At 44.9% G+C, this 17661-nt stretch overlaps 1 protein-coding gene and 1 long non-coding RNA gene across 2 annotated transcripts; one reads left to right on the top strand and one right to left on the bottom strand.

Moving 5' to 3' along the window:
• Positions 1-4878: 4878 nt before the first annotated feature.
• On the bottom strand, positions 4879-11187 carry LOC132323597 (uncharacterized). Its single transcript, XR_009485380.1, has 2 exons — positions 10952-11187; positions 4879-6523 (listed from the first exon to the last, which is right to left on the bottom strand). It is a non-coding gene; the product is annotated as an uncharacterized LOC132323597 (long non-coding RNA).
• On the top strand, positions 6608-8667 carry ARL11 (ADP ribosylation factor like GTPase 11). Its single transcript, XM_059839004.1, has one exon. It carries the CDS (start codon positions 6849-6851, stop codon positions 7548-7550), a length of 702 nt encoding a protein of 233 aa, XP_059694987.1. The 5' UTR covers positions 6608-6848; the 3' UTR covers positions 7551-8667.
• Positions 11188-17661: the final 6474 nt, after the last annotated feature.

Below are 17661 nucleotides of genomic sequence, written 5' to 3'. Positions count from 1 at the left end.
CGACTGGAAGTGTTACGAAAGCATTAAATAGGCCAAGCAGGCAAAGCAAGGCTATTCAGAGAGTTTTGTAGAACAAAAAGAATTGTTTCCCAAGACACCACACAGATAATGTGTGTTGCTGGCCTTGGTGGGTCAGCTCAGGTGCTGATCCCTTTCTCTTACACCAACAGCCTCAGTTTGCATCTCTTGGTAGCAGTAGCAGGTGTCTGTGAAGTGACCAAAGTGGGGACACTAGAAATTCAACATGGGTAATAGCTTGGCATGGAATTATACCCCAAACCCTAAAGCAACCTGATTCTGTAATTCCATTCCTAATGATGTATTGTCAAACCTGGAGATCATAAAGGCGTGCAGAGTCATAGATAAACCCAAGTTTACAGGAATTTATGATCTTGATAATTGTGGATTTAAATGCTTGTTCTGTATCTGCAGCTCTGTAAGTGACCACAAACAGTGAAGAGTTGTGATGGCAACTGTCAGTGACCTGTTAAAGGATATTCAAGGAAGATAATTCTTCAAAGTGTTTCTTGTATTTCTCCTCATTAAGCATAATTTTTTTCCATCAGTAGGTTAACTGCTTTCACTCAGACTGTGGACTCCTAGGATATGATGCCAGCTAAATCTGATGTGAAAACAATCTGGAGCTAAATGTTGCCTGCCTGGAGCTGACATCTCCCTTCAGTTCTGTCCTGCAGTGCTCACCATCAGCTTCCTGTGGCACACAAAACAAGCCTACAGCTGCTGTTCAGCAAAACCCGTTTCAAAGTGATCCACCTGCAAAAGGGTGTCGAGGGCCTCCTCCTAAATCAAAGCAGGAACTCTGACATCTGCTGTTTGGCAGCAGCTGATTCCGCTGGAGAGAGGCTCTCCATTGAGAAATGTGTGGGAAAACATTGACACTCTGTGGCCAGACAGATAAAATGCAACTTGTGAAATTTCATGGGTTTTTGTCACTTTCTTCCATTTTACCAAACAGGAATGTAGTAAAGAACAGTTTGTAGGGTTTTTTCCTTGTTGATAATTTCCAGTATCTTTTCAGTGAATTTTGTTCATTGGTATAAAATGGCATAAACAGGCAAGCTACGACAAATATTAAAAATAAACGATTAAACAAAACTTTGCATCCAAACCCCCTGAATTTAGGAGCACTGAGAGTGAGACTGCTGTTGCTCTGGAGCCTGTCAAGTTGTACAAAGTACGTTGTCAGGTCCATGCCTGCACTGTCATTTTAATCCCATTTTCTTCCGATGGAACTGGAACAAGGGAAGGCCACCAAAAAGGGAACTGAATTTGTGTATTGCAAAGAAGGATTTCCTCCAGACTAATCTGGAGAGCATACCTCCAAAGTATAATTTTTTACTTCCCATAGAAGTAACAGGTATGATATTACCTATATTATATTTAGTGCAGGTAGGGAGTAGGGTTGAGCATCATTAGATAGTCTCTTTAGGGCTTCCTATCGATAGAAACCAAAGGAATACTAAAAAAAAAGCCCTCAAAAAGCCAGTCCTTGCTTCCTGGCTTTTACATTCAACAGATGGAGAAGCAAATATTAGGATGCAGGAGCCTTTTTTTGGCACATGTAACACCGATGTTTTTGTAAGCATACACATTTTTTGCTCTTTTAAAATTTTCTCTTCAACTAGAAACATTAATAATAATAATAAAGAATTGAGCTTAAGGCCTCTCACAATAGTCAGAGCTGTATTTTAATTAGTTTCTAAGGTGAAAATGGCTTGTGTGCCGTATGTGGCACATACTGTAGGTAAGGGTGCCAAAGAAGCTTAGTTTTAAGTTGTCCTGAGGAGACAAAGCTAAGATGTTAGGGGTCAAGGAGGAAGAGATCTGTGAATTTAAGACATACAAAGAAGGACCTGGAATGAGAGTTTCAGTGACATAAAAGAATACAGAGCACTGCCAATTTATGTGGGAAAAACTAAAACAGTTTGGGTAGCACTTGAATAAGTATGTCTAAAGAGTCCTCTCAGCACTGATAAAATTCTGCATCCTGATAAAATTCCAAACAGCTTTGGAAATTATAATTTCAGAGACTAGAGTAATAATATTTATGAAAAATATTCTACAGTCATATACAAAGAACATAGTAATTCAAACAGAAATCAAAGCAAGGCAAATAATTTTCCTTTCCATGTCGTCCTGCTGTTGAAGCACCTGCCAGCTAAGGGATGAGAACATGAGGGAAAAAAGTCTTTGTTCTGTGCCATTTTCCCCACATTCACCTTGTTGTCAGGGTGCAATGCAGGGAGTTAAGGCAGGGTCTGATGGTCAGGACCTGTCCCACTGTCCCCAGCCAGGGAGCAGGCAGGATTGGGGCACATGCAGAGGCATCACCAGCCCTGGCCATCAGGCATCTGTGCTGAGCAGCATCTCACACCTGTGGGCATGTTTGTGTCCTAGTGGCTGCCATCCTCTAGTACAGGGATGAGTCCCAGCCAGCAGGCCAGACAGGTGGGGACTGAGAAGAGACAAGGACCTCTGGGAGCTGTGACATGGCATCAGTGAGGGTGTAGCAGGTGAGTTTTTGTGCTTTCCAGCTAGAGTCATTTCCTTCTAGAAAGAGTTAACTGGAAAGCACAAAGCTGATAGCCTATCTGCTGCCAGTTATGCTACCAAAAACCATTTTCCTTCACCAAATGTTTGTCCCAGGAAATGATGGGATGTTATGAGGATAACAGGGACCACAAGATGAGCTGGATGGTGACAACAATGCCCTATTTCCAACCCCAGCAGGAAGGCCCTGGAGATACCAACACCTCTCAGAGTCCTTGATGGGTACCCAAAGGACAAGTGCTTAACATCTGCTGTGTCTTTTGTTGGGTGAGTCTTGTCATTCTGAACTTCAGGGTGTTGATTCAACTTCAAGCGATCACGTCTTTTCAAGATCACTGCAGGCAGGCTTTTCTAGGGCAGTTGTAGCCTGTGGCTCTCTTGTGTAACTTTCAGACTATGCTAAGCCATGTTTCAAGCCTCTGGGAATTTGTCTCAGGAGGAAGCAGCTTGCCTTCAGCTGCCAGCTCTCACAGCTACCCACTGACCCTGATGGAACAGGCAGCTTCCTGGGCATGTGCCAAGTGAACTGGCACGAGTCTGTCAGCAGGACTGAGTTTCCTGCGGGCACACCAGAAATCGGGGCCAGAGCAAGAGGAATGGAGCAGGATGCAGGAAAGAAAAAGGCCAAACTTCTCTAAGTCTGAACTGTCGCATTTGGCTTTGCTGTGGTTTTAGCTTGGGGCCCTAGCTAGCTCAAATCCAGTGATCCCAGTAGCTCCACAAGGAACTCTCACAGGCCAAACACAGAGAAGTCCCCTTCAAGGTGACTGCCAGCAGTGGACAGATGGCCTCTGCAGGTCAAGACATCCACCTGTGTCCAGGCCTCCTTCAGCTCCCAGCAGGCTTTCTCACCAGCTGCTGCGCTGAACATGCCCTCCATGGGTGGTCCTTCCATGTATGGGCTAGTGAGGAAGTCCTGCAGGAAACACAGGCAGGGCTGGGGCACAGTGGCTTTGGTGGCCTTTCTCATGTCTGGATGAGGAAGCACACTCTGCCTTTGCTGGACTGAGATGTGCTTGTTGTTCCAAGCAGATGCCATCTGGATGCACACTCACAACAAGGACCAGAACTACAGCTGCTATTCCTGGCTCTGTGAAGAGTTGTCTCCCTGGAGCTGCCTTCCAAAGAGGTGGCACAGGTTGGAACAAATGTGAGTTAATATAGTGATCAGGACAAAATCCCTGTAATGGGAATATTTGGGGCATGGGAAGGAGTGGGGATTCTCTTCTATATTGCTAGTACTGATTTTTTGGGGATGAATATTTAGGAAGCAGAGAAATGCATGCCTAAAAAAAACAGGAAACAAATAGACTGAAATTCTGTGAAACTATAAATGGAATTATCATTGCTTCTGAGAATTCGGGGACATGACATGAAAGACAAGAGCATTTATATTGTCCACAGAAGACACAGCTTGAATAGGGGCTTGAATAGGGGCTGTCCTTGTCTCTGAACACAATGTCTGGATTATTTAGTACCTGGCCTTTCTGTTCCAGCAATAGATGCACTCAGAACTCATCTTGTCTGCTTTTACTTTCTTTTCTTTCATTCTTTCTTAAACAGACTTGTAATTGCTCCTATGTATTATTTATTGGAAATACTATGCTTTTGTAACATAGCTGTGGGCGGAACAGGCTCTGTAGGCACAGTTTGCACCCTGTATTTGGAATAATTGTCAGGAAGAAAGAAAATAGGTTCAATACATAGGGTATAAGCATGTAAAAAAAAAAAAAAGGAAAATAACATAGGGTTTCCTCTATTTACCCATAAATTACTGTATTCTGTGCTATAGAAAACCTGAAGAGTTGTCAGAATTTTACTGAATCATCAGTAAAACTGTGCTTAGTTGCATCCTTTATTCTGGCTTTATTTCTTCTTTTTCCTTTTCCCTTTTTCCCCTTTCCCTTTCCCTTTTCCTTTTTTTTTTTTTTTTTTTTTTTTTTTTTTTTTTTTTTTTTTTTTTAAGCAGCCGTCTTCTGTTGCCTGTGAGGGACTGATGCAATCAAAGACTCCAACACATCATATTTCCAATGCTCAATTATTCACTGAATGGTAGAGTCTCCACCCCTGCTTCCAGTACCTGTATTTTAATTTACTTGAAAGAAATTATGGTACTCTGAGTGTCTGGTCAGATGAAAGAGATGTGTGTCACCACTGCCTGCCAAGTCTCAGAGAGGATGAGCAGCAGCAAAGGCAGGACAAACATGAAAAGATCAAGACACAATTCACTTGACCCACTGTTTTGTCTAAAAATACCAACTATACTGATCTTAAAGGACAATGAAATATGGGAAGGTTATTCCAAAATGGTTAACAAGCAGATGAAGGATTTATTTTAAAAGTGAAGAACATGGACAAAAGGATAACCCTCAGGCAGCAACACACACTTCAGGGTGTGCAAGCAGTGCCCTGAAGGGCCAGGATCCACTGTGCATTACAGTTCTCTTTTCTTACCCACACCTAGGGAGCTTTCTGCCAATTTTGCACTTACAGACTGGTTTTAGAAAAGATCACATGTGAACTGCACAATTTTATTGTTGAATCTTGAGGAAAAAAGCTTATGAAAGTTCTGATCACTGTGTTCCACTGTTCAAAGGGTGGTTACAAACAAGATAGAGAATCCCTTTTTATAAGGGGTCTATGGGAAAAAAATGAGCACTTATGGGTACAATTTACTCCTGGGGAGATTCTGATTGCACACAAGAGGATAACTTTTCACAATAAAAACAATCCACCATTGGAATAATCTCCCCAGGGAAGCAGTGTATTCCCCAGCACCTGGGGACACTTAAGATTTGGCTGGAGAGGGTGCTGAGCTTCTTTTAGACCATGCTTTTTCCTTGAAAGTTTGGTTGGACCAAATAATCCTCGAGGTCCTTCCAACCTGGTATTCCACAGCTGTTAAAACCCATCTTACACATCCACAAGCTGCATAAATCTTGTGGAGGCTCTGGTGCCAACCAGCTCTGTGGGTTAACAATGGGAGAGACATTTGTCACAGAGCTATCTTGCAAAACGTGTTCTGTTTTGCACCCCTTGCAATCCCATGCCGCCTCCTTGTACTCTTTTTTTTCTCATGCATCTTCCTTTCTGTAAAGATGGAAAACTGAAGGATCTTGCCCTCAGAGGAAGAAATATGCCTCTCAGTGACCAGCTGACCAGATAGTCCCTTCCACATGCTGTGCTGAACTTCATCCCCAGTAATGCTTGTGACATGGAGCTGTCATGTGGAGATTGTTGCTGAGGAAACTGCATCTCCCACAGGTGCGTTAAAAATTCCCCTGTGGGCCCAGGGAAGCAGAGGTGAATCCCATTTCTTTCTCAGATAAAGGTGGCTAGAGAGCAGCTCTGCCTTACTGCTGTGAGATGAGCTCTGCAGACCTCTGAGCAGCCTCTTAGGAGCCAAACCCAACCAATAAAGAAGGGAAATAAAAACTGGCTTTGCTGGGACTCTGCTGGCTGCTCTTGCACAAGCGAGGCTGGGAGTTGTTGCAGCAGCACATTTTTGCTTCTGGCATGTAAAGTGCAAGGGGTGCTGTCTTGTTAAACAGTTTTCTGTTCTTTTAGGGGATTTTTGTACCCCCTCAGCCACATGACTTTGCTTCACTTGAAAAAGCTAAAATGTCGTAAATACTTTGATGTAAAGAATATTATGGATTTTTGCCCCAGGAATGGCATTTTGACTCACTGTGTTTCAGTAAGACTCTAAAAAAACATGCTTGTGTGCATTTTCAAAAATTGCTGTTGTTACCATTTGCACAAAAGGTAGTAAAAGCTGATGATACAGTGATTTGTTTTGTACTTTTAACCATAAGACTGGCAGAAAAATCGTCTTGTTGCTCAAGAGGCTTTAAATCCCCACCCTTGAGCTGTGATTCAGCACATTCCTGGAGTAATCCTGGTCTGAAGCCCGGGTTCCTCCTTGTCCTGTCCTGCCGGGGGTGGATTTCTCCTAGACAAGCCAATGAACAGAAGCTCATTTATTTATGCATGTGGTGAGGAGGAAACTTACTGCACAGTCTCCCCACCTCTTCCTGCGAAATGTTCGCTCTTTCGCTCCGATCACTTCGGGTCCTGAATGGAAAGGAGTGATCAGCCGCGGAGCCGGGCTGTAGGAACTGTTGTTGTGAACATCACTCCCTGGCTCTGCTGCACACTCGTAAACAATCGCTCTCACCTCATGTGAGCTACAGAGAGAAGCAAAAGGCGGCTGCCCCCATCTTTCTTCAGCAAACCTGCGGTGCTCTTTCGGAGAGGCAGGACTGAGCCCTCTGTTAATGACTGACCTCATCAAGGAAATACGCTTACTTGCTGGTTTTTTTGGCTGCATTCCCCACCCCCCCACACACACCCCCATTCCCGGCAGTATCTTGATGGGGAAGCTGCTCTCCAAAGGCTGGAGGAAAAGAGATGCTCGAGTTATCGTGCTGGGGCTCGACTTTGCTGGCAAATCCACCCTTCTGTACAAACTGAAGAGCGGCCAGGCTGTGGAGACCTGCCCCACGGTGGGATTCAACGTGGAGTCCCTGAGAACACCCTGTGGCATATCCTTCACCCTCTGGGATGTGGGCGGACAAGAAAGCCTGCGGGCCAGCTGGCCTAACTACCTGGAGGACATCAACACCCTCATCTTCGTGCTCGACAGCGCAGACACGGCCCGGCTGGCCGAAGCAATGGCAGCACTGGAGGAGGCCCTGAGCCACCCCGGCATGGCTGGCATCCCTGTGCTCCTCCTGGCCAACAAGCAGGACGTGCCGGGAGCGCTGGCTCCTGCCGAGCTGGGGGAGATGCTGCGGCTGGGGGGGCTGGCGAGGCACCGCTGGATGCTGCGGGGGTGCAGTGCCCACACTGGCCAGGGCCTGCAGGAAGTGCTGGCCATCCTGGGAATGCTGCTGCGGGGCTCAGGGCAGAGCTCCCTATCCCAGGAGCAGCCCATCACGGAGCTGGCAGAGAGGAGGCAAGCTCCGGAGCAAACCTGATCCTCGCACGGACCCCTCCCTCTCACGGCTGCCAGCAGGTTTGTCACGGGGCATTCCAGCCTCCAGGCACCCCCTACAAGCAGCAGCGCTGCAGCTGGCACACTGTGAGAAACACCCAGCTCCTCACCACCAAAACCCTCCCGGAGGATCTCTGAGCAAAACTCCCATCATGGAACAGTTTTGGCCCCATCTCTTGGACTCTCATCTCTGGCTGCAGCTTGTCCCACTGTCACCATGTTCCACTTATCCACTGCACTTGTGTGTCCAGAGGTTCAGCAAGGATGCTTTTTCATATCTAAGAATTTTAAGAGGTGTGTGCAAGGAACAGGAGTTTTCTTCATTCTGCAGCTCTCAGCCCAGATACATCTATCCAGATGGGATGATCCTCACAGAGAGCTTGGATGTGCCCCATGCTGCTCCTCTCTCAGCATGGATCACATGTTCATTGGCTGGGAACGCAGGAAAGCACCAAAAGGAATGGCTGAATGGGAGCAGTGTAAGCTCAGGACATCAAATGGCCAAGCAACTAATTGGTTGTAGTGTGGCATCTCCAGGTATAATAATCTTCAAGCCATGGAAACAAGCTGGGATTTGATGGTGTAATGCAGTTTGAGGATGTGTGTATATTAATTTATGCATTTCTTGTAATGGTTCTTTCTTTCTCCATTCACCATTTTTATCAAAGAATTATTTCATGGAAATGGTCCCTCATTTTCCTTGGATCATGTTTAAATATAAAGGAATCAGATGTGACTTTTAGGATGCTTGGAAGTACATCGCCATGGCCAGTCAACCTCTGAATATCCTCATGGTGGCCTGACCAGCCAAGACAAAACCCTGTCTCTCAGACTTTTGAAACTGCATGAGACCACTGCACGTGCACTGGTTGGTGACCATGGGCACCTCTGGGCACAGGCAGGTTGGTGACCAAAGGTCTCTCCACACTCAGCTGTGTTCAGGGCAAATGAAAGCACTTGTGGCAGCTCACAACAGGACCAGGATCCATGTGGCAGTGATGGTCTTTGTCCAACCCTGCTCAACCCATCATTAGAAAGACCTATAAAATGTGTATCCAAGATTCTGTGATCCAGAGTTAAAATTAAAATATTTCATAGTAGTCCCTGCTTCATTGTGAGATGAATGGGGGAAGGGGAGGAATAGGATGCAACGTTTTTATTTCTATTTTCCATTTCTGTTTCTATTCAGAAATTAGCTGCTTTCAAGGAACAGAATACTCAGCCTAGAAACATCAAGGAGAAATACGCAGCAAAATCCCCCTCTGTTCATACCAGAGCATTTTAGAGTTGTTAAGGGAGATTAATTGTCCAGCTGCTCCTGGTGCTGTTATTAGCTGCATTTCATAGAAGGCAGCAGCTGGAATAGACAGCTCAAACAGTCACAAAGAAACAGAATCAGACATTTTTAGGAAAGTCTCAATAAAAGAATCCTTCCAACTGTTTTAGCTGCGTTAATGTAGAACTACCACGTGCTATAGAACAGTGCTGCAGTGACAATGTGGCCTAAGCAATCACAGTTATGAGAGTATTTAAACAGCACTGAACCATGTAATTAATTCCATGACCTCTGTGCATGGTGAGGAGGACAAAATCACGTCTTCAAATCTTTGCAGGTGACATAAGCTGGTTGATCTACCTCCAGTTTGTTGCAGGTGGTAATTTTTTGTCTCTAGCATGCAAGGCTCCAACACATCTCTTGGCCATTTTGGACATTAGTTCTAGAGGCACAACATAAAAGGCTCCATGCTGCATTGTCATGCCAAAAAAAAAATTGTCCTAGTCGAGTTTGCTGGTGTTTTGGTCTTGTGTCTCACATGGCACAAAACAGAGAATTGTGCATCAAGGAAAACTCAACAGAGACTGAAAGGCTGTTGTGGTGATGTCTTACTCCTAAGTGCCCCTTGATGCCTGCATTTGGCCCTACTGGATTGTCTGCTGGTAGAAAAAAGAGACACTTAAACCTTCCCATTTTTCATCTGAGCATTTTCTAAGCTCTTTAAAAAGATCAAAAATTAGCTTTTCTGGCAGCAAATAGAGGTAACCACCAGCCTTTGGCAGACATCACCGATTAAAAATGCAAACAGCAAGGTGGGAGGTGGGGAAGAAAGGGTGATGGGAATCCTGAGGGTCTGAAACTGATGAAGCAACATTCCAGTTACTGAAATTGTTCTCACTTCCCCTGAAGCAGTAATTTGGCAAAACACCCCATCTCATGGGGCATCATGTGATTTACCATCCTTGTTTTCTGGAATAAGGCTTTTCTGGACACTCGGTCACATTACTCAGCCCATTTATGCCATTGTTCAGAGACTGTCAGAGCAATGATGGGTCAAAATATTTGAAACAGCAACACAGAGTTTACTTCTAATGATTTCTCTTTTCTCCTGTGTCAGACAGCTGCTAAAACAAGTCAGTCTAATGAGCACTGCACTGCTCTAATCAAAGGCTTGCAGGACACTCACCCAACAGCACTTAAATGTTTTGGTGTCAAAACTCCTGCCTGGTTCAAAGGCAGACTGCAGGAAGCAGCCAGCTCTAGGGAAGGAAGTTTGTTACCTCTTTCCTGGCAATTCTGCAGGAGAGCCCTGGCCACATGGAGCGATATTAATCCCTAAAACATCTCTCCTCGTGGATTTCAGCCAGGAGAGCACCCTCAAACTTATTTTCCATCTCCATGGGCATGTAATAGATATCACAGTCTCAGCACTGATTTCTAAAAATAACATAGCTTCTCTCTGGATAGCAGGTAAAAGAAAAATCCTTAGAACTTTGCCTCAGGTTCCTCACAAATTTGAAGCATCCTTCAAGTTATTTATCCCAGAGCCCACTCTGGTTGCTCAAGATCCTTTTGCTGGATGCACTCTGGTTTGCATTAACCTTTACAGGGACATAACCAGAATCCATAATTGTGCATTAATCTTCCCAGCCACCCCTCCACTGAGATGAGCCATACAATCATCCAGCCTTGCTTGGAGCTGTCACAGCAGCCTCCCTGCCCAGGCCTATCAGCAATTCCAGCCCCGGGGCCTCCCATCCCTTCTCTGTTTTGCAGGGATCACTACAGTGGGAGTTACCACCATGTCTTGCTGTTTTTTCAAGGACACCAAGACACTTCATTGCTCTTTCACACTCTTTATGAAAGGACATAGCTTATTCCTCACTGATTTACTAACTTTTCTGTGGGACTGGTTTTTAAGCCCCTTCCTGAGTATGAACCCAACACAGATTTATTTTTTAATTCTTATCAAGAAGTTTTCCATCCTACTCCAGAGAGCAGGAAAGCAGCAAACTGGGAAAAAAAAAAAACAACCCAAAGAACCAACCTTAAAACCAGGAAGGACGATTCATATTTCCCTCTTCACCAGCACAGGAAGGGTGACTCACCTTTTCCCTGCTCTCTTCACAACTTGGATTTTTCAGCCAGTCCATGACACAAAACAGTTTCTACTTGCACAGCAGCTGATTTCTGCTGCTGGCATTGTTGCTTTATTTTCAGATGGAGCTACGTGCCATTTGTCCTGCAGTTCCTGGTGGAGCTTCTCTGATGAGTTTCAGTATTGCTGAAGGGCCTGAGACCAGAGGGGAACCATGAGATCCCAGGGCTGCAGGGTGAGGGCATGGACAGCTGCCAAAAGTATTTCAAGAAGGAACAGGCAGGCACAGGGTGCATGAGAGGGATCTGTGACCGGATGTAACACTGGGAGGAGAGTTTGTGGGCAGCAGCCAGAGACCTGGAAAATGCTTGGGGGAAGAAAGGTCAATAAGAAGTTTTTTAAAGGGTAAGAAGAGCTTTCTTTTCAAATACAATATGGAAAAAAATATTCCAACACCATTTTTTTTTTTATTAGGAGACAGGCTGTATAATGCAGTGAAATGTCTTAACTTTTGCTTAATACACCTAACAGCTGTAATTTTTTCCTCTTGAAGAAACCCTGAAATGCCACCTATAAAGATTCTGCACAGATAATTCACCAACAAAAAACAAGAAGCAAAACCACGTGTGATGCCATCTCTTAAAAAGTCAAAACCGGTGCTAAATGGTATTAAAAGCCAGTCATGCAATAATTGATTAAGACAAATGACAAACTACTGTTCAATACATCACAGGCTTCAAAGGGTTAATTAAATGGCCTTCATCTAAGCTTTCCCACACTTGATTTTTTTCATGATGCATTTGCTTGAGTCAAAGCCCTGAGCCGGCCATCTGGATATTGTTAAAAATGCCAGGTGAAGGCTGGGATTTGGGTTAGGAACTCAGGGATGCATCCATAGCCAGGAGTGCATCATCCCCACATATCATACCTCACACAGTGTGACTTGCATAAAATTCCTGCCAAAGGAGAAAAGAAAAAAAAGATAATTTAACCAATTGCTGTGTCCCAGACCTGACAAATGTGTACCCCTCTGCCTGTGCTCCAAAGCACAAACCCCTGCTCCAACCCAACCTGGACACTTCTCCTCTCCAAAGTTCTAATGCTTTAAGCCAGACCAGCACTTGTGTGCTAATTGCTGTGAGAAACAATCTCCCTGGAGCTCCTAGAGCTGAAACACTCTTCTCTAATTCTCCCTTACACCTCAGATTTTTATTAGGTTTTTTTTTGGCCTATGCTGGCTGAACACATTTGGATGTGGCAATGGGGGTTTTTTCCCAACAGACCACAACCACTTGCACAAAAACCCTGCTTGGTGCATGGTGGCTCTGCAGCAACACTTTGCCTTGGGCATAAGAGAAATATTTGCTTTTTAATTGAACAGTGGTGGGGTTACTAAGCCACTGGTTTCTGCACAGAGACAACAAAGTCACATGGGCTCATGTGAGGTTTGATAATGGTGGGAAAGGACTTTGGAAAGACCAGACTGGGGGTTTCCTGAGGAAGAAAAATAGCAGCTGGGAGGAGAGTTGTGACCTTCATTTCCTGGGGGAACAGGGGACAGTCTGCTCTGCTTATAAAGACACAAAATTTACACCTCATGATTTTCTGGCTTTTTACAGCACTTAACAGTAGTCCTTTTGTTTAATAATGGTGTAAATGAAGACCAGTGCTAAAAGCAAGGCAGTATTTTCAGAGACGTGAGGTTTGGGTCAGTACGGGGCTGGAGCAGGGGTTCAGCACTGCACCAGCTGTAAGGAGTCTGCACAGTGTGCCTCAGGATGGAGCTTGCACAAGGATGGAGAAGTAGCTTCTCCCTGTTCCTTGGGGAAGGCCAATACAGAGGGGCCAAAACATGACAGACCATTCCTGAGGATGCTCCATTTCTGCACGATGGGGTGGACCCATCACTAGCAAAGCAAGGAAAGCTCAGCCAAGAAGAGCAGGTTTTGGACTGCAAACATGGGGAAATAATCCTGAGTCTCCAGAGCTGCCCTGGGAAAAATGGGCATGATGTTTGTTGTGCTTCTGAGAAAAAGCAGCTCTGCAAGGACAGTGCCTGGGAATGACTGGGAGGGTGGGGGACATGTCCTGCTGGAGATGGCTGCAGGCAACCCCAAGCCTTTGGGTGATACAGGCACCTCAGCTTGGCAGGAAGGTGCTGATTAGACCCCTTGGTCCCCCCAGGCTTTCTCCCTTGGAGAGACCTTTATTCTCCTATATTTCCATCCTGGGAAGAAGCACTCATGATTTACTTCAATGAGATGCCACTCTGTCTTAAATAAAAAAAAAAAAACAGACTTGGTTTTTTTTTTTTCTGCACCCAACCTTTCTTCCACACCACAAAAACACTCACATTGCTATCTGTTCCCCCAGCACCCTCAGCAGAGGTAACAAATGACCTTGTTGTACCCTCCCCTGGCAGAGCTGAAGACCCCGTTGGCTGCCTCCACCACTGCATGGGAGCTCAAGTGCTGCTGGAGGCAGGAAAATTGCTGGAAAACAGATCCTTAAAGAATTCATTCTCTGGGAAAAATAAGGGCCTTGACCAGAGAGGCTGAAAATGCCTCAGAATGGCTTCTACAGGCTGTGCCTTCCTATACCCTCAGGGCTGGCCCTGGCTCACCCTGCTCTTGCCTGTCACTTGGATCAGCAGCCTGTGGAAATGCGGCCCCTGACCACCCAGTCCAGGCCACACAGGAGCATCTCACAGTCTCTGCCATCTTCCTCCCAGGAGATGCATCTTCATTGAATTATTTCAGTCTCTTTGGTGCTGGAACTTCATGGATCTCCTTGCCATTTTCTTGAAGGTAATACCCCAGGAAAGAGCTTTAGATGACATGCCTGCTGTGAGTTTTGAGAATGCGTGTTGCATGAATAGAATAGCAATCTAAATAATACAGCTGTTTTGTTACAAACAAAAAACCCCTGCCAAAACAAACACCCAAACCCTAAAAAACAGGGACCGTGCAGGAAATTTCAGCTGGAAAACAAAAGCTAGGCAGCCTCAAGTCAGTGGTTCAGTTCTAGCCATCCGCTTTATGAGCCTGAGCAACTACACACTGAGTAAGGAGCAAATTATGTCCACATCAGCTTGCCTTGGTGTAATGGAGGGGGACAGCCTGACTTGGGCAGTCAGTCCCCAGGCACAGAGCCTGCAGCTGGCACTGACACTCACCTAGCAAGGAGCTTTTGCTTCTCTGCCACTGCTTTTAGCTCTCACACTCTCTTGGGTTGGAAGGAATATGGAAGCAGTTCAGCAGCCTGTTGTCTGATGATTCCCAACGGGGGGAGAAGAGAGCCCCCAATCCTCAGTGGAAACACTTTAGTGCTTGCAGTGCTTCTCTTTGAGTAGGTGACTGGGACTGGGGTAAGAGCAAACAAAGGCCCTGAGGAATACTTTTTGTATTCTTGCAACTGAAGCAGCCTCCAGGTTACATCAAGAAAAATAATGGACCTCAGTAAACTTCCATTTCTAGACATGCAGGACTCACATTTGCAAATTTTCTTTCCCATCTTTAGGGACCAAGTCTTTCTTCTATTAAATTTAAACTAATATACAACTGAGGTGAGTAAAACTCCTGGAAAAATTCAGGAGTTTAGATGTTGACTAAAATATCAAATACAGAGAAAACTGTGACCTTTACAAGAAGTGATTTTTTTTTCCCTTTCCATCAGTTATTAATATTTCAAGAACAGACCTCTGGTTGAGTTCACATAAAAACACCTCCCTGGATAACAATAGCCACACAAAGCTCAGTGCAATCTCTTGGCTCTGTGCTGCTGACAATGAGGTTGCATAAAACCCCAGCAGTTCGATGGCAGGGAGAAAGGCAGGCTGCTGCTGCAGGAGCAAGGTGCCACCTTGGTAATTACTCCCCTTGGACTCGGCCCTTTTCTCACCAAAGGGTTAAATATTTTAGCAAAGAGCCCTGAAATGTGAGAATTTGAGACTGATATTACAGAGCACGAAGTATTGTTGCTAAGTATCCAGCACATCCAGCTCCCTGTAAGTGTTCACAAATGAGCCTTTTGGACAGAAGTTATTCCATGTGAGATGCAACATTTTAGCAGCAATTGAAACAAACACATATTAAAAAGGTGGGAGGTTTAGCCACTTTCTCTTTCTAAAATTTTTTATATTTGTTCTAAACTGGTAAAGGCAGTGACTGAGAGATCTGAAACAACTGAAAGAGCACTTTGCTTTTGAAAAAGCAACACATTTTTCTATATATGTGATTTAAACATGAGAATTTGACAAGTCCAAATTCTCCCTCTACACCCATCACCTCTTGAGATTTATGTGCTGCTGTGCTTAACATGACAAAACCTATGACCAGGCAAACCACACCTAGAGAACCAATGTCAAATAAATACTCTCACAATTACTGGGCCAGACCTCCTGCAAACTGGGATCATCATGGCAAGAAGAGAAGGAATTTATCCCTTATTTTCAATGTTATAACATGCAGGCATTATGCAGATTTCAGGGAGCTCTACCATGATGTAAATGTACGAAATGCAGGGGAAACCAGCTGCAAACTGCATCAAACAGATGGAACAGTGATGTGTCTAATCTCAGGGCAAGAGCTGCAGCTTCTCCTGAGCATTTCTCTGCACAAACTTACTTGAACTGACCTTGCTGAAGCCCACTGGCAAAATATTTCAATTTCATCCTCCCTCTTTGTGTACAAACAATTTTGTCTGGGCGATCATCTGGCTCCATGAATCAGGATTAAAAACAAGCAAATACAGCCACTAAAGATAATCAGCCTGCAAATAGCAGGTGCAGACATGAGCTCCCTTACACTTCATTTCAGCACATTAAAAAAATCCAACCACCAGTCTTCCACAGGACCCTACTTAGGAAAGAGGATGATTAATCCATGTTCCACACCTTTGTGTGTCTCTGGAGCCTGTTTAGGGGACAGAGCAAATGGAGAACCAACTTCTTCCCACAGCTCCCCTAACACATCCAGGGAAGTCTCCCTGCAGGGTATCTAAATCCTTCACAGAACTTGCCATTCTTCCTCTGAGGTTGTGTGGTGACATTTACCTATTCTACTGCTACAAATGAAGGCAGAGAGCAGCCCAAAAGCTCCAACCTTCATTTTAAAATAAAAGAATCACCTTATTAACATTCTTAGGTGTGATACACAAGGCTGCGATCTCTCCAACATTAAAACCTTACAAGTAAGGTTGGAAAAAAATCAGCTTTTTAGTTCCTTTACCAACTGGGCTGCTGCTCAAGAAAGCTATATCATGAAGGCATTTGAACACAAAGCTGCTCATGTGCCTGCAGCAGCAGCTGGAGAGCTCCAGGCCAAGCCAGCAGCACGGAGCAGACCTGCCCATTACTGTTTCTGTGGCAGGATGATGCACACACCGTGATCAGGGAAGCAGAAAGCTGCTCTAGCTCCTAACTCTGCATCTTGACACGAGGCAGTTTTCCTGAGCAGCCTCAAGTAATGTCCCAGCCTGAAGCTGACCTGTGCATCTCAGGCAGCTCCGGCTCATGCTGCTGTCAAGGTGACAGTGACAATCATAACAAACCCCTGCAGCAAAATCTCCCAAGGCTTTGCCTGCTGGAGCCCACAGTTTTCTACTGATTGGGTTTTTATCCTTTTCTTCCTGAAAAGGGCTTCCTAATGGCTTGGCATAATTTGTTGTCCTACATATGTTTGAATAGAAGTATAATTATGCCACAAAAAGGAATACATTTTATGCAACAAAATAGAAGGAACACAACACACTGCATTTGGTGGAAAGGACTAGCTTGAATGACATTCAGAATCTAGAGGGCATTAGAGAAGAGCAAAATAACAAAGTGGGCCTCAACTATCACTGAGCGCACTGAAATTAAAAAAAAAAAAATCAATTAAACATCTGCCTGGCTGTGGCTATTCTTACTCATTTCTCTGTTTAGCAGATCAAGCAAACAAAATGGAAGTGTCTGTACTTTTACAAGTATGGGTAACATTAAGATATCATCTGCGTTTTACTTTTTCTAAACAAGACGTCTTAAAATAATGCATTATTTATTCCAATGTAGTGACTTTCAAGTCCTCCAGGTAGGATCTAGAGAATGATTATCAGGTTGCAAAAACCCAACACAGTTCAGTTTGTCAACTGAAAGCTGAAAGAACCAAAGGGATTAAACAACTTTTGAAAATGGGAATTAGGTTCTTATGAAATCTTCTGCCTTTATATCCCCATGGATGAACATTTGTAAAGACTTGAATACAGCACTGGAAGCTCTTCTCCATCTCCCACCCATGGAGACAGGTTTCTCCAGGTGGCTCAGCCAACTGACACAGAGAAAGGATGGCAAAGCCACAGCTGCAGTCACAGGCACCTTTCAAGTGGTCTCCCCTTCCACTGGTGCTGTCCTGTAATTAAAGCAGGACTGTACTAATTGGGAGGCTGCTGGACAATGCAAGTCTCTGACACTTCCAAGCTGTTCCCAAGCAGCATCCCGATGGGGTCACTTGTGCCAGGGGGAGGGATACCTCTGGCCACGAGAGGCTGTCCAGCCCAAGGCCAGTTTTGGTGCACGCACACTCCCTCCCAACCCACACTGGGCAGGAGTTGGGCCCCCCTTGTGCAGCATCCTGAGCTTAAATTAATGCTGGATCAGCAATCAGCCTTGCTCCAGGAGCCTCAAAGGATGCTTCTGGAGGTAGAAGTTGACTGTGGAAGTTCCTTGACATTCTTGGTCATCCT

The sequence above is a fragment of the Haemorhous mexicanus genome, chromosome 2 (assembly GCF_027477595.1).
Source record: "Haemorhous mexicanus isolate bHaeMex1 chromosome 2, bHaeMex1.pri, whole genome shotgun sequence".
Classification (NCBI taxonomy): domain Eukaryota; kingdom Metazoa; phylum Chordata; class Aves; order Passeriformes; family Fringillidae; genus Haemorhous; species Haemorhous mexicanus.
Note: the sequence above shows the minus strand (reverse complement) of the source record. Positions and strands in the feature narration are given on the sequence as shown.